General features: G+C 50.2%; 4 protein-coding genes across 4 annotated transcripts; 2 read left to right on the top strand and 2 right to left on the bottom strand.

The window, feature by feature from the left end:
- Nucleotides 1–167: 167 nt before the first annotated feature.
- Nucleotides 168–1,321, top strand: PV10_01805 (uncharacterized protein). Its single transcript, XM_016366050.1, has 2 exons — nt 168–427; nt 489–1,321. Exons 1-2 carry the CDS (start codon nt 299–301, stop codon nt 1,176–1,178), a joined length of 819 nt encoding a protein of 272 aa, XP_016229699.1. The 5' UTR covers nt 168–298; the 3' UTR covers nt 1,179–1,321.
- Nucleotides 1,322–12,727: 11,406 nt separating this feature from the next.
- PV10_01804 (uncharacterized protein) lies at nt 12,728–15,298 on the bottom strand (the record flags this gene model as incomplete). The annotated part of the gene is made up of 5 exons (XM_016366049.1): nt 12,728–12,862; nt 12,927–13,018; nt 13,076–14,637; nt 14,691–15,015; nt 15,082–15,298. 5 exons carry the CDS (start codon nt 15,296–15,298, stop codon nt 12,728–12,730), a joined length of 2,331 nt encoding a protein of 776 aa, XP_016229698.1.
- Nucleotides 15,299–21,485: 6,187 nt separating this feature from the next.
- PV10_01803 (uncharacterized protein) lies at nt 21,486–22,136 on the top strand (the record flags this gene model as incomplete). Its single annotated transcript, XM_016366048.1, has 3 exons — nt 21,486–21,662; nt 21,744–21,898; nt 22,013–22,136. 3 exons carry the CDS (start codon nt 21,486–21,488, stop codon nt 22,134–22,136), a joined length of 456 nt encoding a protein of 151 aa, XP_016229697.1.
- On the bottom strand, nt 21,962–24,832 carry PV10_01802 (uncharacterized protein). Its single transcript, XM_016366047.1, has 2 exons — nt 24,164–24,832; nt 21,962–24,110 (listed from the first exon to the last, which is right to left on the bottom strand). The coding sequence occupies exons 1-2, from the start codon at nt 24,727–24,729 to the stop codon at nt 22,259–22,261; spliced, it is 2,418 nt and encodes an 805-aa protein (XP_016229696.1). The 5' UTR covers nt 24,730–24,832; the 3' UTR covers nt 21,962–22,258.
- Between the last annotated feature and the right edge of the window lie 23 nt (nt 24,833–24,855).

Raw genomic sequence — 24,855 nt, 5'->3', positions numbered from 1 at the left:
CCAATCATGATCTTCAAGCACGTGAGCATGGGTGCATCACCCAAGCGTGAGTGGGTCAGTGTGGACCTTGTCTCGGTGCTGGCCGAAGTCGTTCCGACGGCATTGAGTCAACAACGACGTACCCTACTAAATTCAACGTTGCTGTGTGTAAACCCTTTTTGCTGTGTCGCTGATTGACGCAAGTCTAGGCACTTCTACCGACAAAATAGACGACAAGTCAGACACGATCAAGTCTGAAGCTAGCCGATCCCACTAACAAACAGGACTTGACTTGTTTAACGGCTAACATCACGTCGCCATGGACGAACGCGAGCCTCAAGAAGTCCCTACCATCGATGTACCACGAGCCCAAGTCTTTGACAGTCTACGTGGGAAGGTGGCCATCGTGACTGGAGCTGCGACAGGGATGGGGAGAGCGACTGCCGAGGTGACGATATCAGTGAAGAAATGGTAGATCAGGAAAGACTGACCAGATGTGTCGTCCACAGATATTTTCTGAAGCGGGTGCTCAAGTCGTCATTGCCGATATCAACGACAAGCTCGGCCAACAAGTCGCCGACGGTATCAACAAAGCGGGTGGTCAAGCTTTGTTCGTCAAGACCGATGTGTCTGACTCTGCTTCCGTTAAGGCGCTCGTCGAGGCAACGGTCGCCAAATTTGGGAAACTAGACGTCGCAGTCAACAATGCCGCCCTCACCCCAGACAGAACGCCGACTGAGGATTTCGACGAGGCATATTTCGACCGGGTTATCGCTGTCAATCTTAAAGGGCCTGCACTATGTATGAAATGGGAATTGCAGCAGATGATCAAGCAGGGTCATGGAGGGTCCATTATCAACATCGCCTCTATCAATGCGTTCAAACCCCAGTTCAACATGCCCGCGTACACTGCGAGCAAACATGCTGTAGTGGGTCTGACCAAGTCCGCGGCGCTGGAGAATGGGCATCGAGGCATCAGAGTCAACACCATTGCCCCAGGGGCAATTCTGACCGAGATGTCCGTAGCCAGTCTCAAAACCATTGGAACGACTCATGAAGCTTTCCGTGATGTTGCCTTTCTGAAGCGTTGGGCGGCGCCTCATGAGGTTGCTCAAGGTTCCTTGTGGCTCGCGTCGGATGCCGCATCTTATGTGACGGGTATCACTCTTCCGGTTTGTGGAGGCTACTCGGCGCATTGAAAGGGTTGTGTCAAGCAGAGCGATAATTCGGTTTTGGGAGATGGTAACAGAGGAGAATCTTGTAGCTCTCTTTGCATATTTCTGTATTGTTCTCACAACCATAAGTAGAGACCATGCTCAGTTCGGCCAATGCATATCAGCGTAGAGTACCATGCCATGCTGATTTCTAATCATACTGACTCAAAAAATCCAGGGCACTGATCAACTCTCTCTCCACGACTCTTTGATGCTGCTCGCTACGAGGCTTGATCTTAACTTCATATTCCATAGGCCGTACCAAGTTGGACGAAGTGTACGCATTGATGTCGAGGGGCCTGTCAGGCAGTTCTTCAAACTCGAAAGCCCAGAGAAGTTTTGCCGCAATCCGCCACATACTTCGCTCAGCAAGATGAATCCCAGGACACATCCTACGTCCAGCACCGTAACCATAGTGATGTATAGGTAAGTTAGCTTATTGAATATAGTTAGGGGCGCGTGGAGTAAACTTATCTCGAATCTCCCAGTCGGGACCTACGGCGTAATCGTTTGCTAGTTTTCTGTGATTCTGGAATCGATCCGGGTTGAATCGATCTGGATCTGAATACTCGTTGTCGTTTTGATGGATAGCCCATGCTGCTAGCCAAATTGTGGAATCTTTAGGGAAGAACATTCCATTGAACCAGTCATCTTGAAGTTCAAAATTGTCAGGTTTTAGATGGAGACAGAGTAAGAAATGACCAAATGACAAACCTTGGCTGAGTCTATGTGGAATACCTAAGTCGGACCTAAGTACTCGGTAAGCTTATTTGATCATGTCAATGAACTGTAGCCTGACTCACGTAGGTCGCCACCTGAGAGCTTCTTTAATAATGCAATTGATATAAGGGAGCTTTTCAAAGTCGGAGAACAACGGTGTTCGGTCAGTTCCGCAGACTGCGTCTAACTGTTCCCTCGCCTTTATTTGAACCTCGGGAAATTTGGTAACGGCCAGGATGATGGTCAATAACATGTTGGCCGTTGCTGGGAAGGTCAGACATTGGCAACCCTTTTTTGACGATCATTTCGAACAGTCTCAGTAAGATATGGACTTACTATCAGCACCAGCCTCGAGCAACTCTCCAAAGAGATTGTTGAACGCATATTGTGACATGGGCCATCCTTTCTTGTCGTATTCACTGATCTTCTGGTCAATGATGGAATCTCGAATATCGCCTGCTTCTCGACGCTTCTGCACCATTTCTCGAGCCTCGCTCCAGGTCGTGTCCATCAGTCCCCGAACATGATATGCCCGCTTTTTCCACGACCCAGGTAGATACCAGAGCCAAGGTGCTTGATCAACTGGAGGATTTGCGCCGGGTTCGATTGCCTCTAGCCACTAGCGGAAATGGTAAGCTACGCACCGCGGACCAAAGGGAGGAGATCTCACCTGATCCACGAAGTCATAGAACCTCTTGTAAAAAAAAGCGTTGAAGTCAGCTGCTCTAAAGCCCCAAGAGAGCGTCGAGGCCACCGAGGAAGCGTAGAGTCTTGCGTAATCAAATGCTTTGTCCGGATGTTTAAGCAGGTTGTTCATAAACACAATCGATCTAAGGCGAGGTCAACTTTCCCAAACCCAACTTAATCTTTGAACTGAGGTTTATGATTCACTCACTCTGCTTCTTGAACTCGGAAATGCTTCTCGTCCAGGTTTTTTGGGTTCAAGTTTCGAGTGATGACGGATCGCTTTTCTCGCCATGCAGGAGTCGTCTGTTCAAAGGTCATATGATGTCCTCTCGACATGAAAGTGGGCACCGCCAAATAGGGACGATCCGAGTAGATGCTTCCTTTCTTATCGAGTAGTTCATAGATGGCCCTCCGATCCGCAAGCACAATCATGGTCGAGTCAAAGACTTTTAGGGAGTAGATGTTGCCATATTCCTTTGCCCATTCGTGGAATCTGAGCTTTATTTAGATTCGTGAAATCGACAAAACCACACGATCGAGGAGTTTAACTTACTTCTTTCCCAAACCTGTCAATGGAATCTGATGTGCATTGCCCAAGACGGGTACTGTAGGAGGACCGGGTGGGAGTCTGGAATCTCTGCGGCCCATACGAAGCAGCTTCCATGCCCCCAACAACACCAACAACAAAACCGCAATAGTCAACGTCGACAACATGTTGGTTTAGACTTGGAGATTAATTGTACTAGACTGTGTTCATGCTCACTGTCACTGTCATGATGTTCTAAATACAATAATTTCAAAGAAGGTTGACCCTCATTCAGAGCAAAAATCCGTCATAGGCGGGCGGACTCATTTCGGTGTTGAGCCAGAAGTGTCCACTTGGGCCTGCGGTCACTAAGGAACCTAGTTTTCTCCTGGGTTACGAGGAGAGGGACGTAATATCGAAGTCGGCTTTTTCGATTGGCTCCTTGTCTACTCCTGATGTCCACCTCTTCGTGAATAACACACTCCTCAAAGTACATCCCAAATGCTTGATTGAATAAGTTCGCGGGGCTCCAGGATCTCGGAAATTCCCCTTGCTACATGCCTGTTGGTATTCTGGAGAAGCCCCAAGGTAATTGACCCACTGTCTCTACGGACCGATTTCTATCAAGACAAGTCGAGTGGTTTAACCGGTGGGACAGGCCCCGTACAGGCTTCCCCCGTTGCTGCCGCGGTCTTGCCACTGTCTGCCAGGATCATTTGCCCATTGATACACGAAGACAAGTCCGAGGCGAGAAACAGCTGCACGGTAGCAATCTCGCCGGGGTCTTGGAGGCGATTATAGTAATACTCGGGGGCTTTGAGGAGGCCGGCCCTCTCGAAGAACCACATATGGTTTTGCTGTAATTTCTGGGCTTCCAAGTTATTGTCGTACGCTCCGGACTCGGCCTTCTCTGAGACGGTCAAAATGCTGCTCTTGGTAAATCCCGGTGCTACGCCATTGACACGGATGTTGCTGGTCGCGAGCTGTGCAGAGGCCGCCGAAACCAAACTGTGGAGAGAGCCTTTGGCGATTGCTGTACATACATCAATCAGTCTATCCAAACTGGAACGAAATTAACTGGATCTCTAAGGGGCTCAAGTGATGCAGTACCGTAGGGGAGATCGGAATAGGAGCCCAAGAATCCAGCACAGGATCCTGTCACCACAAAGGCTCCTCCAGGAGCCGGCTTGTCGCTAGAGGTGACTACCATGGCCTGGCTACCATATTTGATTCCAAGAAATACACCGCGCTGCATCACATTAATTTGACGGTCATAATGAACCATTTCTGTATCGTTGAGGTTTCTGGAACCCATGTCAGCAATCGTCATAGAGAGAGTTGATACTCCGCAGCGCCATACCGATAGTTGGCAAACCCGGCATTTGCAATATAGAAATCGAATCGACCATGAGCGACTACAATCTCTTTCAGCACTTTAACCGTCTGCTCCTCGTTCGAGACGTCCAAGGGCCGCCCTTCGATGACGGTTTTGTAGCCCAAATTTTGGCATTCTTCCTTCAATGACGGAATAGCCGCCATGTTCAAGTCGCACGCATAGACAGCCGCTGCTCCTGCCGCAGCCAGTTTCTTGATCAGTTCTCTGCCAATGCCATAAGGGGTTCCGGCGCCCGTAACCAGGCCGACTTTGCCTTGCAGCAGCGTCGAGGAGAAGGTTTGGTCCATCTGTAATCCTGGTGTAGCTCAATAAGTAAACTTCGAAGCGTGATCCTGTTTCTTTTGCCTTCTTAATTCTAATGCGCGATGTAAAGATGTTATATGCTTGATAAAAGCTAGTCAGACAAGAGCTTGTAAGATACAGTCAAAGAGATCCAATTGGGGGATTTCGGGCTATTGGAACGAACAAAGTCCGATATCGTTCCGCCTGACCATCGGATTTATGGCTCTGGCACTGACTTGCGTACTGGGCTCTTCTCTCCACAGAACAAGGATATTTTCTTGTTCAGCACTACCGAGCGTATGATATCGTACAAAGTGTAGAGACACCGTTAATGGTAGGACATGGAGTGACAATGTATGTTACTATCTCAATCTGAATTGGATTCTGAGGCGTCACTACGATCTTCTACTCAAGCTGCCCCAAAAACCCCCTTGGTATCCTTGCCTTGAGCCCAGATCTTTCGTAGCCACATATGAGAAATCCTCCAACCTTTTGGGGTTCTCTGAAATTCAAAACGATATGGTCCACCAAATGCATAGTTGATTTCTGGTTTGGCCGTCTCTGGAGTGGCGCAGAACCACAGGTATGCGGTTCCAGATGCTTTATCAGATCCATCGACTTGAAACTCCATGTTGGTCATGGTGTGCTGCAGCCCTTCAAATTGCTGCTCGGCACTGGCGGCTTTAGCAATGTTTTCCTTGCCGTGCACGTCACCCCACGACTCAAAAGTCATGATTGCTCCTTCGTCGATATAGGTGCCTGCGTAGCCCTCCCAATCTTTGGAGTCTGCAATGGTGCAGTAGCTGTTGAGCAGAGTCGTCAATTGATCCTTGTCCTCCAGAATCTGAAGGCGTTTGAGAATGCTTTGGAGATCATTTGATTGAATCATGGTGTCGACAGGTTTGTATTTCGATCAATTATTCTGGAAAGGTGGATTGAATTGGAATGAATATGGGCTTGTTGGTGGTAATCGGGTGAAGGTTGGGAATAAGCGCATCGTGAACTTCTAATATCACCACACATACTCTGGGGCTACTGGTGCGCCTTGGTGTATAGGTGCAGCCAGTCCAGCAAGAGACCGTACCTCCACGACCCAAGACGGTCCAAATTGAACGGCTTCGGATCCAGCATGTGGGTGAGAAGCCGTGATGCCAATCACCGGTCTGGACTCAATGGCTCCCATCACTCCGAAGTCATTCCGTCTGGAGAACCTTGCGTTGCTGTGGTCTACATGTGGAGTAATTTATGGAGTATGCAAGCGCCTGGAGAAGAGTTCGCATGATCAGAAGGTGTCCTGATCCCTCCCATGCTGCCATCAGGGTCTTCTTTGATCTGTGAGGGGGGAGAGTTGCGAGACTCCACGATGGATCCATCTTGATAGCTTTGGTCCTCCATATTCGACCGGCTGTGTCATCTCCGCAGCAACAATGTGGTCTGGATTTTTGATCCACCATATTCCCGGCTTTGGGGTTCACGCTGATCATTTGCGAGAAAGTCCTGTTGCTGATCCCTTGCAATTGATGCGCGGAATAACCCCAAGGACTTGTTTTGGCTGGCCCTCGCAAGGACGAGCCCAAGCCATGAACTTGACAAGGGTTTGGAGTCACAGGTCGGCTGATACCTCCTATCCAATGTTATCGCTTTCGATCCCAGTAGGGGGAGTATTGCACCAGATGTCACCCCGACAGCACTCCGAACTGATTGCATCCAGCGAGATCTTCAAGAATGCTGCAGTTGTATCTTATATATACATATCCATGAGGATGGACCTACAAACTATTCATATCATCCATTTTCCCATGCTCAATTGAATTGTCCGTGAACCAACTTCAGTTCTGTAATGTGCCATGGAACCACAAAGATCGCATAGTAATCCTTGAGTCCATCAATACAGGCTTTGAACGTAGGCTTCTTTTCAAAATCTTCATGATGTGCCTGTGTCAATGGTCAGCTAATCCACCTCTCATCGGTTTTATCATCAGTGTTCTCCCTAACTTACATCAACGGACTTCCAGTTGATCAGTAGCAATTGATCCTGAGGATTCTCTATCTGGGGACTGATGAAATAGCCATCACATCCAGGGTCCTCGTTCAGAATAGGAATAACCACCTTGCGGAACACATCATAGTAACCCGCAACACCGCCCTCGACCACTTTAGTTAATGCTACCTCGATTGCCGGTGACTGTAGAGTCTTGCTCAGGTGTGACAGGTCGTCGATCCCGGTGACATCAATCAGTGCGTGGTTTTGCCATTCGATCCGTCTCCCATTCATGGCTGGTTGTAGAACTTTATTAAATTCGGCATATTGGGGGCTGGTGAAGAAAGCGTGACTGGATCCCAGATCTGTCCAAAGGGCTACGGCAACTTGAGTGTGGCGATCTTCGTGCTTCTTACCCCTCCATACAGCCTTGAGGCCCTTTGCTCTGAGATATGTCAGTCCTACCAAACCATGCTCCATATACGCCAGAGACACCTACTTCTGCAAAATTGAAAATGCTGGTGCAAGATCTGCATTGATTTCTTCATCGGTGTGTACTGGACGGTGCGGGACCATGATCATCTGAAGCGCCATTTTCGGGTTGGGCATCTCTGCTGTGAGGAGATGAATAGAAGTGGCTTTCGTCAGACCACCACATAGAATGGACTTTTTTACTTGAGATCACGAGTCCTTAGGAGGAGTAGATGAGTCGATTTTATCAGATTTATTGCTTTTGTTTGGTGTGAAGGGACAATCTTTCGAGTCAGGTATCAGAAGCCGAAGTCAGTCCGCCTCCATTCCCACAAAGCCATGTGACGTGCTTACGGAGAGATGTGTTGAACAGCATTATTTTCTCCATGTTGATTACTGGAGCACAGGAACGATATACCACGCAAATAGGAGGTGGCCTAGAACGTTGGAGTTGTATTGTTCACTGTCTCCTATGGGCATAGATTTTGGATAATTCCAGTCGAAGCTGTGGCTTGGGCTCCAAGGGAGCAAATCCTACACAGGTCCACAGTCATCCATCAGTCATCAAAGATGATAACTGCTCGACCTTTCAATTTTCCATCCCGAAGATCTTGATAAGCCTTGGGAACCTGGTCGAATGTGTATGGATCGACATCAATCCTCAATTGGCCGGTCGACGCCAGATAACAAACTTCTTCCAAATCACGACGCGTAGAACCCAGACTAATGGCAAACTCACAGCTCGTAGCAATCTTGTTCCACCCTACTGGGGCAGTGCCCATCTGCATGCCGACCAGAACCACTCTCCCTTGAGGTCGCGATATCTTCATGGCAAGATCCATGCTCTCATCGGACCCAACAAAATCGAGGATGGCATCGATTCCTTTACCATTAGTCTCGGACATGATGTCGTCCACAGCCTGAGGGCCAGCCTTGAACGTTTTTGCCCCCAGTTCTTTGGCGATCTGAAGTCTCGCATCGCTCACATCGCACCCGTAGACCCGGACTCCCATCAATAGCTTCAGAAACTGGAGCGCGTACGAGCCCAAGCCACCACAACCCAGAACAATGGCAGAGGATCCGGGTCGGAGTCGATCCTTGACCGTACCGACAGCGTGATAGGCAGTGACACCCGCGTCTGTCAGCGGCGCGTATTGAACGGGATCTTGGTTTCCGATGCTGACGAGTTGGTCACGGGGGCAGATCATGTACTCTGCCAGGCCGCCGTCCCATCCGGTACCCCTATTGATCTCGATGGCGCCACGCTTGTACGTCCCACAATGCTGCTCAACGCCTCGGATACAGTATTCACAGTGCGAGCAGTGTGGCATGTGGCGAACAGCGACGCCCTCACCAACCGCCAGACCCTCGACGCCCTCGCCGAGCACAGCGATGGTACCCGCATTCTCGTGGCCGAGTGTGTAAGGAGCATCGACCGCAGAAGCATATGGATCTGACCCAGGCTCCGAGTCTACCATGTCCAGATCTGATCGGCAAAGGCCGGCGGCCTTCATCTTGATGAGTACCTCGCCCTTTTGCGGCTTGGGAATGGGCACATCGCAATATTGTCCTGGTTTTCCGTATTCGACCAAGCGGAATGCTCGCATGGTTTTCGTTTTCTCTGCCATCTTGAACTGTGTTGAGAATTTGCTCCTGAGTTCCGGGGGCTCTGGACCAGGGTTGAGAGGAAACGGTCGCAATGAGAGTCTCAGTTTTAAAAAGGGCCAGGACATAGTTATTGTCTTAATCAGTGTCCACGGAAACGACCATACTCTCCATCCCATTCCAGGTTGGATGTGTCCTTATTGGGGCCGATAGTCCGAAAATGGACCGCAACCCCAGATGAGTCCAGACTGCCCCAACTCACAGAGAACCAAATTTGTGGAGAAGGACGAGGACTTCTGATGCATTTCACAGACTTTGACTGAATGAGTTTCTAGGCTAGTTAAGTGATCCTCAACTCGCGGATTGATGTTAGTCCTCTAGAATCATCCATCCTCCAGCAGAAGTAGTTTCTGAATTCCATACCCATCAAATCCTAAGCCACCAGAGCCATGGCTGTCGACTTTGAAAACGTAGGCACCAAGGTACTACGACCGGCATACCTGGCCCACGTGGTCCTGAGAACATGTGACGCTACCAGTTTCAAGGCCATGTGCGAATTTTACGTGACTTTTCTCGGGGCCGAGATCACATATCAAAACAAGGTGCTCTGTTTTCTAACCTACGACGACGAACACCACCGAATCGCCATTGGCGTCTTTCCAGAAACGATAAAACGAGTCGGCAAGCCTGCAGGACTGGCTCATATCGCCTTCACCTACAACTCTCTCCAGGATCTGGCGGTTTCGTATCGCCAACGTAAAGCGAATGGCATCGTCCCATTCTGGTGCGTGAATCATGGGCCGACCACCAGTATCTATTTCCACGATCCAGACGGGAACGAGCTGGAGACTCAGGTGGACAATTTTGACACGGCTGAGGAAGCGACCGAATTCTTTGCCTCGCAGGAGTTCAACGACAATCCGATCGGGGTGGATTTTGATCCAGAAGACTTGGTGAAGCGGCTAGAAGCGGAAGAGAGCGAGACCTCGATTAAGAAGAGGCCCAATATTGGCATCAGACAGGGTATTCCTGGGTGGTGAAACACTTGGCGAGGGGTTTGAACTTCAGCGAAGTTCCAACGCAAGTTAGTCCGTAAGGTCCAATTAGCAGACTAGACTAGCAACGAACATGATTTGGACCTGATCTGTGTCTAACACACTAACACATATGAATTGTTCTGTCATTGTCATTGTACCGATCCTCCATTTCACCGCCCTTACCTGGTGACTTCACTATGCCTCCAAGTATTCGCTGCAACTTCAACCACGTCGGTTTGTCAGTGGAGAATCTTGAGGTCGCGGTGGAATGGTACAAGACCGCTTTTGGCTTCGACCGCATTATTCCGGACGTTGTGATGCGTCAACAAGACGATCCAAATGGGATCATATTTCGAAGTATGTAATCACTGTAGAGCCCTCAACTGCCCAGGCCTTAAGAATTGTCTCTACAAGAGAGAAGGGTTGAACTGTGCCCCATATTACGTCTACGTCCCCATCCTGCTTGCAAACTGACACGATCTGCTACGACATCAGTCTATGGAAACCAACTACGCGAAGTCAAAGTCGCATATATGGCGACTGGAAACCAGATTGGATTCGAGCTCTTCCAGTTCATCGATCCAGAGTATAGAGGCGGTACAAAAGCCTCTCCAACATCCTTTGATGAAGAAGCCTGGATTCGTGGTGGGTTCTTCCACATTGCATTGACGGCCAACGATCCTTCAGCTGTCGCGGCAATTGTTGAGAGAACAGGAGGGAAGAGAATTCGGAGTGCTGTCGATCTACCTAATGGTGAGCAGGCATTATATGTGCAAGATCCATGGGGGAATGTGATAGAACTCATGACGACTGATTTTGAAAGGATGATCAAGGGAGTTGATTGGTAGAAGTACGAGTTCAATTTGAGAGACAGGAATCAACTCGGTCTTAGTACGTTAGACCTGCGTAGTGCAGGAATGCCAGATGCTATCTATCACTTCCTCCAGCGTTGAAAGTTGTGAACTCGAACTACAAACACTCTCGACAAGGTGTTTCAACTCAGATATAGTTGGACATGTGATAGTTGCCCATTTTCGTGATGTGAACTCTCCTTCTCCATCGCATGTATGAATCTTGATCTTGTTTGTGGTTCCATCACTTGAGGGCCCTGCAAGCTTCAGTCCAAGGGCCAAGACTGGCATCGAGAGGTGAAGTGCCTCGAAACCAGTTAAGAGATCTTTTGATGTGGCATTATCCCCCTCCTTTCCGTGTCTTGTATAAATGTCATCGAGACGAACAGGAAGGCTAATGCGTAGAATTCTACACTTTCCTCGCAAAGCACGTAGCAACACAGAGCTTAACTCATCCCACAAACCCCATGATAGGGGCATTGACGTGTACAGAACCACAGTTGGGCCATGATTGTCTGGTCCACCTTCCAGTCTATACGGTACGATCATGTCATCTCCCGTAGTGTAATAATTTTCAATATACGGCTGGGAGCCTGAGCTCGAGCCGGTGTGAGTCAACCCGTCTGGACTGGTGAACGACTTGACACCCTGTCGTCGTAGAGCATCGAGATCGCGGGCAGCTTTTCCTTGTAAATGATGAAGTTTGAACATGTGTCTCCATTTGCTGGCGACCACGCTGGTTTTGACTTCTGTCTGCATGGCCAATTGGTGCTCTCGCCCACCAATCGCAGCGTCCTTTCCAAACTCATTGAGAGTCAGGAACTCTGCCGGGTATCTCGGGGCTGTGGAATCTTCTTCAATGACGGATCGTCGATACCTTTTTGTTCTTCGCCACCCCGGGATTTGGCGTACAGCAGGCATATGGTCCTCGTCGTACCATCGATTCCATTCACTCTCGGCGTCAGCACTGCCGTCGACGAGTTGGACACCAACGACGATGGTTGTGCTACCATAGAGCTCCTCCACGTTGTCTTTGCGGCAATAAGTCTGGTCAGAGATGTATTCCGGGGATTTGTAGGTCGCTACTAGGTCGTAATAGAACCGAACCGCCCTAACCTTCTGGAGAACCTCGGATTCTCGACCTGACTGAGCCGGTGCCTCCAAAAGTCTTTCATATTGTCGGTCCAAGAGTCGGTGCATGTCACTGATGTCGTATAGAGCAAGCCATTCTTCCAGCCCACTAGCTGTTTTCATCTCTTCGTTGTCCTCGATAGAGCGATAACGGCCGCCAGTCTGAAAGTAGGGTAGTTTCATACGCATCGGCACGTGTTCATTGTTGTACCAGTCATCGCATTCTTGAACGGAAAGTCCTGGTTTGATGGCCATGGGTACCATGACCAAGCCTGGAATCGTCCGATATGCCATGATTGGATTGTGTTGTTGATGATGAGGATATCGATTTTTCTACGAGATGTTGTGCCTCAACATTCCACTGAGTCGAGAGGACGTGTGATCAACAGGTCTGCTATTGGGATAGATAGATTCTGGATAATCCAATGACAAGCAGCCTACCTGTGAGCGATCTGAGCAAATAACCGGAGGCTCTGTGGTGTGTCATCCTAATATGGACCATCTTCGGATGATCTTCACTTCCCGTTAGGGTCATGATCACAATCCCGGGCTACCATCAAGGCTACAAGTCCTGAATTTTGGACGAAGCACATGAGCACTTATGCTTGATCACAACAAAGACCCGAGTTCAGCCTTCAGACTTCACCTTGAACAACGTCAACCTCATTATTCATAGCACTACATGCTAGTCTCTGCTATGCCATATAACTACCCGAAAAGATCCCTCCTAAATACTGAGATAGGGAGGTGTTGCTTTCCATCACGGCTTGTGACAATATGTCCGCCGCATTATCACCATGTGGATCAGGGTCCAAAAACAATGGCATCATGGCCGAATCTTCGTCACTTAAACCGCAGCCACTGGACGCTCCTTGACCCAAGACGGACATTGACACAGATGGTCCCAACATATCGAGTTGATTGCCGTTTGAGCGGGACAGATGCGGAGAAAGCCTGTGAGAGGCGTGGCCGACTCCGGTAGCTGTATTGGCCGTGAGAAGAGCTGAGTCTGTCTGATGAAAGGAAGATTGATGATCGTTAGTAACCTGCTGGCCTGTGAGCCAAGTTGGTCTGGTGTTTGGCGGCGGGATCGACTGAGTCGACATGAACGGACCCGTACAGGTGACCGTGGAGTCATCTACAAGGTCCTCATGTCAGTTAAACTCGACTATCTCGTGTTATTTTGGTTGCTTACCGGCCGGGTGCAACCCCACATCGCCGTGACCATCGCCCGCACCGTCGGCCTCGATTCTTGCGTTTGTGTCTGTCTGGGGCGGAAGACGGATTTGGTCTTGTCCTTGTTCTTGTGCTTTGGGCCCACCGCATCTGAGATTGTGGATCTCGGTCTCAACGACCTCGAGATTCTTCTGCATCGTCGAGGACATTGACCAAAAACTCACAAAGTGATTATATGTCATACGAAGCAACTCAAGCTTGGAGTTTGTCACCGCCTTTTCGGACGGATTCAGGGGCGCCAACTCGCGGTACAGCAATTGGACGGCGCCTCCGAGCCAGATTGTGCTGGCAGTAAAGGGGTTGACGAAGCGAAAGTGTTCTTCGTAACTCTGGCCGACAAGGGACACAATCTCATCCGCGGACTCCGAATACTGTTCTAGAGCCTGGTTGCGAGCTAAGTGATGGTGGCAATCTTTCTTCAGCAGCTGATCCCCACTTTGATTGAACAGGTGGTACTTGTAGATCATCAACTTCGTCAGCTGCACCATGGTGTGGATGCTGTAAATCGCGCTATGCTGGAGTCGCCGCGTGATGACCGACTGCCTGTCAATCTCCCGCATCCCGAAACTGAGATACTGGTACCGATATTTGACTTGGGGAGGGAGCGCCATCACTGTACATTGCAGTGCGTTGCGAATAATCCGAAGTTGATTGAGCGACTCCCTCGCTCGGGATGGCGTGCGGTGGCCGTAGCTGTGTCCGTGGCGGTCTTGTGGCTTGGCTGTATCAGAAGCAGTGGCAGTGGCGGTAGCAGAAACATGTAGATCGGGGACAAATGAAGTATCGAGCCCCATTGGACTGGTGATTTTCTGGGCCTCCTTCATTAACGAGTTGATGATCAGGAACCATGCCTTGGGAGATTGGTTGCCACATGCCTCCAGAGCCTTGTACCTGCCCACGGGATCCAGGCTCAGTTTGCAGCTTTGTTGAGGCTCGCCGCGGGTCCAGTTGTCGTCGTCGGCGGGCAGAAAAGTTTCGTTTTGGGTCCAATCTATGCCGGTTGGGCACCGCCTAATGACGCTAGAGAAGACGTCCATTTCCCAGATTGCCCACCAAGCTCGACGCCGCTCTTCATCCTCACTCCACAGTTGAGGGTCGATGTCATTGGTCCAGTTTCGGTCGGCATCGATCAGATGCATGTTCAGCTCATACGCCGAGCCGACGGCACATCGCAGGTATCGCCATGCTCGACCCCGTACGCCTTGCGTCAGCAGATAGTGTGAGATCAGAATGATGGTTTGCAACAGAGGGAGCGACATGGGCAAGTCAGCCCGCTCGTAAATGGCAATGTCGACGTACTTGAGTGCCTGAGAGACGAATTTGGCGCTTGCTCGACCCTGTGATATTCCCGGTACCGGATAGTCCTCATCGGTGCCCTCGTCGCTCTTCGTGGCGAAGAGCAGCAACGTGGCGATCAGGGCCCGGCATTGGTAGTGGGTTTCAACCTGGTGGAGCAGGTTGCGAAAGTCGGATTCGCGGAACAGTCGGAACGAGGTAAAATTCTCAAAGAACTTGTCAATGCTAGATGTACAAGATCAGCAAGGGCGGCAAGAGTGTGCAAAGACGGCACTAACTAGTGATCCAGTAGTCCAGGATTAAACCCCAGAGCAAAACAGCTCGAGGCCACATGGCTTTCGGGGGATCTCTGCTTGTTGCTCCCCGGGCTTCCGTCCTTGCGCTGGTCGGAACACGAGTCATGAGATGGATGGATGATGAAACTGAGACTTTGAATGTCAGGCCTAGGACTGGGTGAGTCTGGCTCTGGTAGATCGACGTGGCCACGAGGACTAGGTGCCAGATCTCGCGATGGAGACGGCGAGTCCTGCGGCGCTAGTGTTGGTGGCAGCGGTGAATCAATACGTTGCCTCGGGGCACTCGCATTGACCTGCACTGTCTCCCCTAGAATGGAACCACACTCAGCAAACCCGAACACCCATAACTTGTTTCATTTTCGGACCATCTTACCTTGTCTTTTGCGCTTCCGCGGGGTTTGGGTGGACCCAATCTTAGGTCCCGGCCGCAACAGCTTCTCGGGATATTCGCATGTTTGTAGTGTCTGCGCACACAAGGTGCATTGAGGATACTCTTTGGAGCATTTGACCTTGCGTTTGCGACATACATAGCATGCAACCACGGAGCGAGGCTGGTTTTGATCTGCCTCGGACAGATTGTGTTCGGACATGATTGATGGTATGGTGGAGCTTCGGTGCTGTGTCTATCAATTCTGTATAGTCCGCCCGCACCACGCGTGGAGGTGAACAGACAACGAGAACAAAAGATTCACCAGCGAGGGTGGGAAAAAGGTTGGGCGATGGACAATTTTAGGCCAAGTCTCTGTCTTTGTCAGTCTCTAATGCGGTTCCCCATCTTGATAAGATCTGGACTCCGGGGTCACCTGGGGCCCCCAGAAAGAGTGTGTTCAAAGGCAGGGGGATTACTCCGAAGCAAGCTTCTAGGTTTCTTGACGTTCAGACAGAAAGGCACTACCGAGACGCAGGGCCAACAATTCGAGGGATTCTGCATGGTGGTGGGTATTTTGGTAGCTGGCAATTCGGCTGTGCAAGCAAGTGGATCCCGCTAACCTCGGTTCGTGCAACCAACCAGGCGGAGATGGCTGCAATTCCTCCGATGTCCTCCCGTAACGAGGTTGTCGAATCTCGAGTCCTCTGTCAGTTGGGTTTTGACTACCAACGGTGTAGACTACAGGTGAAGTTTGGGGGGAATTCCGGGCCGAGAGCTCTTCCCCGCCTAAGGTTGGACTTTTGCAAAGGGTTTGTACATGTTGTCAGAAGGCCATGACAAGCACACCGATTTGGTAGATCCACGGTATAGTCGTGGTCGACTCGACCACAGTTGATTAGGGTTCACAACCACCATCACCACCCTTATCATCCACCATGCCCTGTCAGTGATGACAAGTTGAGTTACCCTTGTCCTCATCAGTGTTCTTCATCCGGCAGAATAAAATCCGCAAGCAGAATAGCCCCCATCTACTGTCCATCGTGCTAGAGACTGTGTGAGTTTGATGTCTCCATGTCCTCGTAAGTGCACACTTACCTCCGGTGACATACGACGCCTCATCACTGAGCAAAAACACAACCACTTTGGCCACTTCTTCTGCTTGACCCATCCGGCCCATTAGGGTTCCCGCACTTACGATGTCGGCGTTGAAGAGCCCCTTAGCCTCACCGTCCCGAAATATCTTTGTGTCGATAGGTCCGCTATCAAAAGCCGAGTTAGAGGATCCACGACGTCTCTTCACAAAGACCAAGAACAAAGGAAGCCTACGGTAAGACGGCATTGACCCGGATGCCTTTCTTTCCATATTCTCCCGCCGTTGATTCAGTCAGCCCAATCACCCCAAATTTGCTCGAGGCATAGGCCGCATTTCTTGGGAGTCCGCGAAGTCCAGACGTGCTAGAGATGTTGACAATCGATCCTCGACCTTGTCTCATATGTTGAATTTCGGCTCTCATACATAGCATGAGGCCTGTCAAGTTGACTGAAAGCATACGATCCCATGCCGTTTGATCCTAACATGTTGTTAGCGGAAATATCCATCTAACGCCATTTCTGGACGTAACAAATTCCGTCGACGCTCACAATGTTTTCGGTGAGTTCGGCAGCACCTCCAGCAATGCCGGCAATATTCGCAGCTGCGTCGATCTGACCAAATTTTGCTGACGTCGCTCGCATCCAGGCATCGACCTGCTCGGCATCGCTCACATCTACCTTTGTTGTAGTCACCGTAGTGCCGTACTCGCGACCTGCATCCCAGTAAGATATACATCCATTATCTTTTGCCACTGCTTGCCGCACATAGATTTTTCGTCTCTTCAAGACCCTTTTCATCAACATCGCACAGCGCTATCGCCGCGGCCTCTTGTCGTGCGAGAACAACCGCTGCTGCCTGTCCAATCCCACTGCCTGCTCCTGTCACCACGCAAATCTTGCCCTTCATCGCCATCTTGACCTCGAAAGCGGAAAGCCGACAAGAAAAGCTTTATGTTCGTCTCTTAAAAATGTTGTCCCTTCAGGAGACTAAGAGATCAGTCCTGGATATATTTTAAGCCCCATGGCCCCAATGTCCAAGGATGGCTCTAAATCACATCAGTAAAACGATAGACACTAAGCACGTGGATGCGCGATCAATGCTCAAGATTTTACCGAAGTCTTTGCGGGACACCCTCCCCGATAGATTGTGACAGAGTTGTAGTTGAAGTGGAAACTGGTTTTCGGAATCACTTCGGGGGGGGGGGGTCCCGCCGGCTAAGGAATGCCGCCCCTGTCCCTCTGCCTGGTCCACACTTAGAACAAACAAATGATCGAGACATGGCCGATCGAATATTGAATCGACTCGATGAACAAAAGGCAGAGAAGTTTGGACTCGAGTTCTTACTGAAAGTCCATCGCCATGAAGATCTCTGTCAGAGACAGAGTAGCTCTCATTACCGGAGCTGGGGGTGGGTTAGGTCGACTCTATGCATTAGAGTTGAGCAAGAGAGGGGCCAAGGTGGTGGTCAACGACTACGGCGGCGACATCGAGGGCAAGGCAGGCACAATCACGCGTGCACAGTCTGTAGTGGACGAGATCATCTCCGCGGGTGGCACGGCGGTAGCAGACCACGGCGACGTGGCCAAGGACGCCGCTAAAATTGTCGCCAAAGCAGTAACAGAATTCGGCAGACTCGACATCGTGATCAACAATGCAGGCATCATTGGCAAACAGACCTCCCACGACAACGTCGACGCCGCTGCATTCATGCGTGTGCTTGAAATCTCGGTCTTGGGCACCACTATGATCACCTCGGCCGCGTACGGCATCATGCGCGAACAGGGATTCGGGCGTGTGGTCAACGTGTCGAGTAATGCAATCTATGGGTTTGGTGCCGGTGGCGACTGTGCCTATGGAGCCTCAAAGGGCGCCACGTATGTTTTGACCAGGGATTTGGGCCGCTTTTCGCATCGTGACGGGATTAAGATCAATTGTGTCATGCCCTCGGCCGCCTCGAGAATGACTGAGATCACCGAAGGGACCAAGAAATTGACAAACACGTACTTTCCACCAGATGTAAGAAAGAAACTCAAGCTTTTGACTAAATGTCAACAATGTACATTTCTGTACGCATGCATGGCTGGCTGGCTAACCATCCAAATTCATTGTAGGGAGTGGTCCCCTTCGTGATGCTATTGTGCGCCGAAGAATGTCCTGTGTCTGGAGAGGTCTTCTCGGCCAGCGCCTTTCATGCTTCGCGTGAAGTGTTGGCCGTGTACCCGGGTCTCAACGCAAAAACGCCGGAAGAGTTTCTTGATGGCTGGGATCAGGTCATGGGACAGGACAATGACAGCACGCAGCCATACATCGCTACCAGCACTTTGGACCAGGTCAAGTACTTGATCAGACAGGTTTATAATGAGGAGATGGAGGATATTGCCGAGTTCGGTCTGAATCAGTGAGATGTGAAAATTCAGGGTTCTTGGATGTTATCGGGGTTGGGGAGCCGGAACCTCCAAAGCCCAAAAGAGAGAGAGAGAGGGAGAGAACGGCTCTCTTGTACTCTGAGTAAATGCAACATAAATCTTCCTCCTGTCTTGAACACATTATGACCTCGATGAGACGAAAGGCCAAGTCGAATATGAGGGTTGGCTCAACGTTGCAGAAGATTTGTATCATGTCGACCAGCCGGGACAATGAAGAGCAACCAAGTATATCTGCCAAAGATCTGGCATCTAGATAAAGTAAAGGCTATCTCTATTCGAGCTTCGAGAAATATGCTCCCACTCATCATTATCATCCTCCTCTTCTTCTATCCCCCTCCTAGGCTGAGGTTTCGGCTCCGGGTATTTGCGCAGATGCTCAATAGCCCATCTCGTCTCATCGTTCAACACCGGCGGACATCTTCCCCGACCTTCCAACTCGGGCAGTCCAGCCAGTTCAAACAACCACCGTAGCCACTGCATGGTCTCTCCATTGTCCCACATAATGTCATGAAACCTTCTCCTCTCTCGACTGACTAGATCCCATCTGTCGTCATCCCACTGTTTTTGCTCCTTGCTCGACGGAAGACCCCATGCCCCTCGACCAGAATACACCCGCGCCAGCGCGATTGCCTGGTATTCAAATGACCGAAACGTCAATACCCGAGGCACCCCAATGATGCCCAACGTTGGAAACTCGCGGAAGAACGTGTGCTGGTAACTCCCAATCAGCTTGTTCCTCTCGTAATCCCAGATTTCGCCGCCGTTCGCCTTTGCATTCCAGAACGGGAACGAAACCTTGTACCCTGTCGAGTAGATAATTGTATCGATGTCAGAGAGCACAGATCCGTCTTCAAACATAATGTCTCCGTTGGGTAGATACTCGCTAATGACGGGTTTCCACGCGATTCCGGCCGGTGGCTCATCACCGTCCCATCGTGATGCTGACCGTCGACTCTGATAGACCGGAGGAGTTGCATGACCCACCAATCCTGTCGTCACGTCATGGCCCGAAGCCGAGTTTCCAATAACCAACACCTTCTGATTCTCCCATCTCTGTGCGTTGCGATATACCTTGGAGTGGACAACTCGTCCGGGATATCGTTGGAGATAGTCTTCCAACCCCTTGATCTGTGGAATCTTTTGGACATTCTGTCAAACAAAGCAAAAGATGGATCTCATAACGGAAAAGAGCTACTCACAAATGGTACCGAGTAATGTCCATTGGCGATAATGACCGCGTCAAACTCCTCCTCCCACCACACATCAACATGCTTCACTGCGTCGTACCTTCGAAGCACCAATCTCCATCCATCCTTGTCTCTTGTCCCCGACACTTTCGACAAGTCTTCCACCGTCGTATTGAGAACCAGGAGTTTGTCCGTCCGGTGCTCGGAGAAATAGTTTGCTATATATTGTTGGGGTACCCAGTGTGGTGGAAATGGGCCATATGAGAAACGGTGGTCGGAAAATGACATGGCAATGTCCGGCACATTAGTCCTATCACGTCAGCAGTGTCCGCCCAGAAGATTCTCGATGTCGCGCAAGACATACGTCAATTCATCGTAGATAGGAGTTCGATCATATCTCTCTTGCGTGTTTGGCGCCGTCGTGGTCGGTAGATTCTTTGGGATGGCTAACGGTGGGTCCGTGGTTGGTGGTAGAGCCCCTGGATATAACCGAGGCTCCGGGCCTGGATCTGGGTCATATATCCTACATAAATCAGTAATTGATATATTCAAGCAATTCAAGATACTGTGCTCAAATTCAGGGGATAGACTACATACCATGTCCCCCCAGGCGAACTCTTGCGCTCAAATACTCGGATTCGATCATAGCATCCCTCGGCGGATAGAGCAGCGGCGGCAATCGCACCTTGGCCATCAGTAAGAAAGATGAAACTCCTAAGCTACGTATTCGATGCAAGGGGCTTACCTGCTGCACCGGCACCGATTATTGCTACCGACTTGATCCTGCCAGGCTCAATCATGTTCTTCAGTACAGCGATATAACAGATATCGTCCTTGGAAGAATTCAAGTAATTATTCAACTATGTACATTCAACCGCTCCTGGAGTCGGAGATGGTCGTCCAAACCATCCCATCATGGCCATGGATTACCATTCACTCCTCGTAACGTGATGTGTGGTATTAGGCTAGCCTGAGGTACGACATATTGATATCGATGGCGTGCTTTGGAAACTCACCAGTCATAGGTATTAAATCTTGCGCACATGGATACCCCAGCAAGCCAAGTCATGGATCAAGGTCTCAGTGCCCGGGGCCTAATGACCGATCTACATACTGTAGATGATGGAACTGGATTGGAGACGAAGGGCAGCGGCGAAGATGGAACCGCGGTATGGACATGACATCAAATCTGACCCTCAGCCTGCCCTCAGCCTGACACGTCACATTACCCCTGACGAAAGGGGTTGCTTGTCTTCGGGTCTCCCTACCCAAGCATCTCTACCCCATCGACCTATATTTCGTCTTGGGATTTCCTTCAGCATTCATTTCATTGATCTGTGAGTTGAGACTGATTGAACAGGTAACGTGAATCATACACACTGTGTCGTAAACAGAGTGTTAATTTTGGTACCCCGATCTTCGACAACCTTCTCAAAAACTCAACGCGATCCCCACTTGAAACGTGCCAGCGCAATGGATTTCTTTCCCAGGCAGAGACTTGTATGGCAAACAAAGAAGTGTAAAAGCCCACTTGAACGCTTGCAGTTGGGAAAGTCGAGCTATTTCCAAAAGCGGTTGCTTTGTTCAACCCCGCGTGAACAAACGAGAATGGCTCTGGTACGTATTTGAGGTCGTGGCCCGACAAGTCCAACCATCCGTCCCTTTCAGACACTACGTCTGCGTGGTCTGTTCAACGCAAGAATGAAAGTCAATACCATCCTCTTCTTCAATGCCATCATCCTTGGCTCGGTGACATTAGCATTCACGGGCCAATCGACACCGACACTGACACCCCTGGACGGAAGTTTTAATGGCATTCGTTTCAACGAGTCTGACACTGACTCGGCAGATTTAGTCACACGTAGTTCTTCATACGGAGTTTGTCTTTCCCATAAACCTATACAGATATTCGCTGTTGTATGATTTCACGCACTGACTGACTGACATTTCGCCACACAGGTCTACATTTGCTCCAAACCTCACTGGCAAGGCACATGTTTCTGGAGCGCTATTGACGAATCCAGGCTCGGGAAGGGTGATTGCGGCGCTGTGACTGCTTTTGATGGCTGGGCTTCCGTGGGCCCTGATCAAGGGTTGAAGGTCGACATTTACAGGTGAGAGAACAAAGAGATTCTGAATATGTTTGTACTCGTGGAGCCAACTCTTTCACGCAAAGAGCCCCACGGGCCTGATACTCAACGACACTAACACAACCTACCCACATATAGGGACATATATTGTGCTACGATAGGGAAGGCAGGCGTGCTTTATCCCGGTGTTGATGATCTCATCAGCAATGGTGTGCCCGAAGCCATCTCGGCCTACTTTGGCATGAAGTTCTTCAAAGCTTGAGGTATACGAACTAAGAGGAGAAATATGCATTTGGATACCAAAAAGTCGCTCCTGGTAGATATGGGTGGCAGCAGAATACTTTCCAACATACTCGTCTACGCCCCATCTTCGTCAATTTATCCCTACCATGCAAAAGCCTCTTCAATCAGCTGCACTTCGAATCCGTCTCCTACAGCCTTGACAACACTTCTCCTGACTTCATCAGCAAGAGTGCCAGGAGCACAGACAAGGACAGCCACCCGACGTGACGGTTCCAAAACTGATCTGATGACCGAGTCTACCGGCATTCGTGATCCAGTGGTCAATGATGTGATGTTGGTATACTCTTTATTAGGCGATGACGGCGATGGTGAACGGCCCTCAGAATTCGAGATCGTCTTGGCTTCTTGAGCAAATTCCTCCTCCGAACCAGTCATCTGTTGTTCTTTCGTGTGCCATACGTTGACCTCCAAATGACCCGTCCTAGTAGCATCCGCTGGGATCAATTTTTGTGTGACGTGTTCGATCAATTCTTCCTCTCGTGCTGACCACGCAAGGGTGAATCTCGTAGTTCTTGCAAGCAGTCGTCTCCCAGGGACGAGCGATGAAGTCTTATTCTGGTTGAGATATTGCTTAATAAAACCCAACGAATACGTCACGCCGATTCCCCCGGCAATGCACAGCACAGTATCAGCATGTTTGAGTGGGTGAAGGGTTTGACTGTGGCCCGCATATGGACCTTCGGTCAGGATGCGAAGGTGTCGCGGGGAAGGCGGAGAAGATGAAAACGTCTCCAGAAGAGACCGTGTACTGCCAGTATGTGGCCGGATCAGAATACGGATGTAGAAGCGTCCCTTGTCAGAGGGGACTTTATCGGCCATTGCGCTCTCATGCACGACAGCGACTCTTTTTTCGTCCGTAGATTCTGTTGGGGAGGCTATGCTGGAAGAACCTTCCGAGGTCGGTTGCCAACTGGATGGTGCACCCTCCGGTACAGTCGACCCGAGAAATCCCCAGTCAGCAATGGTAAACGGGTGGCTCTCCCATAGCTTACCCGGGAATGTGAGGAAAGTGTGTTTCCCTGGTCCAATGGAAGACACCCACCGTTTGCCCGGGAATATAGTCAGTTGCAGGAACTGCGATCCTGGGACTTTCTCCACATGGCTTGCCACTGGAACGGTCCATTCATTGTACCAAAGTACTCGGCCGAATCTGAAGACGCGGTCAAACGCCCAAAATGCCATTGCTAGGTAAATCCAAACCTCATAACCCCAGCGCTTGTTGAACCTCAAGTCGACATGATACCAACAACCCACGATTGCCAGAATGGCCAGAACAATGTGGGTGATCAAGAATAGCTCATATGCTCTCAACCTGACGGGCAAGACTGAGAAGCCAACCGACACCGACATGACGACCGTGGCTATGATGCCCCACCAGTAATATGGTAACTTTGCCTCTGCGTAATATGCTTGAGCCCCACCACTCCAAAAGTACGTCACGGTGTAGATGATGGAATGCACCACCGCCTGGACCGTAGCGACACGTGAGACCCAGCGATGAATGGTCAGAAACGTGGTCTGTGACCATCCTGTCAAGGCGATCAGGAGATTGTTCCTCCCGGAGAAGGCAATGGCAAGTCCAAGATTGGCGAAACTCAGGACTCCCGTTCTATTCGAGACGTATGCTGCTGTTTGATCCCTGCTGGTAGAGAACCACGTATTGGGATTCTGATTGTCGTAAGAGACACAACAAAAGATGATATTAAGTGAAACATAAAAGAATATGAAGAGCGAGAGGATGCGGCTGGGGGCATATCCAATGCTATATGGAAGAGGCTGAAGTTGGCGACCATTGGACAAGGCTGGGAGGAAAAGGTATTGGTTGAGTTTCCGGGACAGAGAGGATGACTGCTTGGGCGCGAGGTTGGATTTGATCAAAGTAAATACGCCAACCAGGATGGGAATCCCAATTGTGAGCATCCAGACAACCAGTCTAGCGTCCCATTGATCAGTCGGGTTCGTACAACCAAAACGTGAATCACTTACCCGTAGCGAGTATGCGCCTCCTCGGATCTGGCGAACCCATCCAACGTCCTTCTTTGGTCAGCGTAGGCAGCGTCATTCACGAGAGAAGTCGTATTCAACCATTCCGCATCCTGTTTTAACTCGCCAGTTGGTGGCTGAGCAGGCATGCATGAATGAAGATTCGGTACAGGGAGCGTGTTGGCGGCAATTGTTTGAAAACACCGGTCTTGGGAATCAGCGTCAGCTCCCTCGGCAGTGCATCGACTGTGGATGCAGTATGCCAAAGTTGCCAGCCAGGTAGGATCTGAGGCACGACACTCGTCGGTCGTCTCTGCCATTGAATCTCCGCCCATATCCATTCTCTTGATGAGTTTCATGTCCATGCCCATATGGCCGTGCGAGAATGTTGTACAGTTCAGATTGAGGCTGGAGAGGGCATCGTGGCATGCATAGCAACATACAGGCTTGTACATTGGGATCCCCAGCCCAATGACGCCATGCTTGGTTTCTTGAATCATGACAGCCCCGGAAACATGTCTGAATAGTGGGAGGAGAACAGGGGCGAGGAGAAGGGAAGGTGGGATCATGGCTGAGTGAATGTCGACTCGAAGGCCGAGCAACAAAAAGCGTAGAGCTGTAGAGGCAGAGCAGAATGTCGCAGCAGCGTGTGAAGCACAGGGTAGCGGATCATGGTCAATATTTGAGACATCCTT

Source organism: Exophiala mesophila (genome assembly GCF_000836275.1).
Source record: "Exophiala mesophila strain CBS 40295 unplaced genomic scaffold supercont1.1, whole genome shotgun sequence".
Lineage (NCBI taxonomy): Eukaryota > Fungi > Ascomycota > Eurotiomycetes > Chaetothyriales > Herpotrichiellaceae > Exophiala > Exophiala mesophila.
This window is presented reverse-complemented; position numbering and strand designations above follow the sequence as displayed.

Bases quoted from the DNA above. Each gene is read 5' to 3' on its own strand.
- PV10_01805 (XM_016366050.1), top strand. From the start codon at position 299: ATGGACGAACGCGAGCCTCAAGAAGTCCCTACCATCGATGTACCACGA. The intron at 428-488 runs GTGACGATATCA...TGTCGTCCACAG, and splicing joins TGGGGAGAGCGACTGCCGAG to ATATTTTCTGAAGCGGGTGC.
- PV10_01802 (XM_016366047.1), bottom strand. From the start codon at position 24,729: ATGATCCCACCTTCCCTTCTCCTCGCCCCTGTTCTCCTCCCACTATTC. The intron at 24,111-24,163 runs GTAAGTGATTCA...ATGGGACGCTAG, and splicing joins GAGGCGCATACTCGCTACGG to ACTGGTTGTCTGGATGCTCA.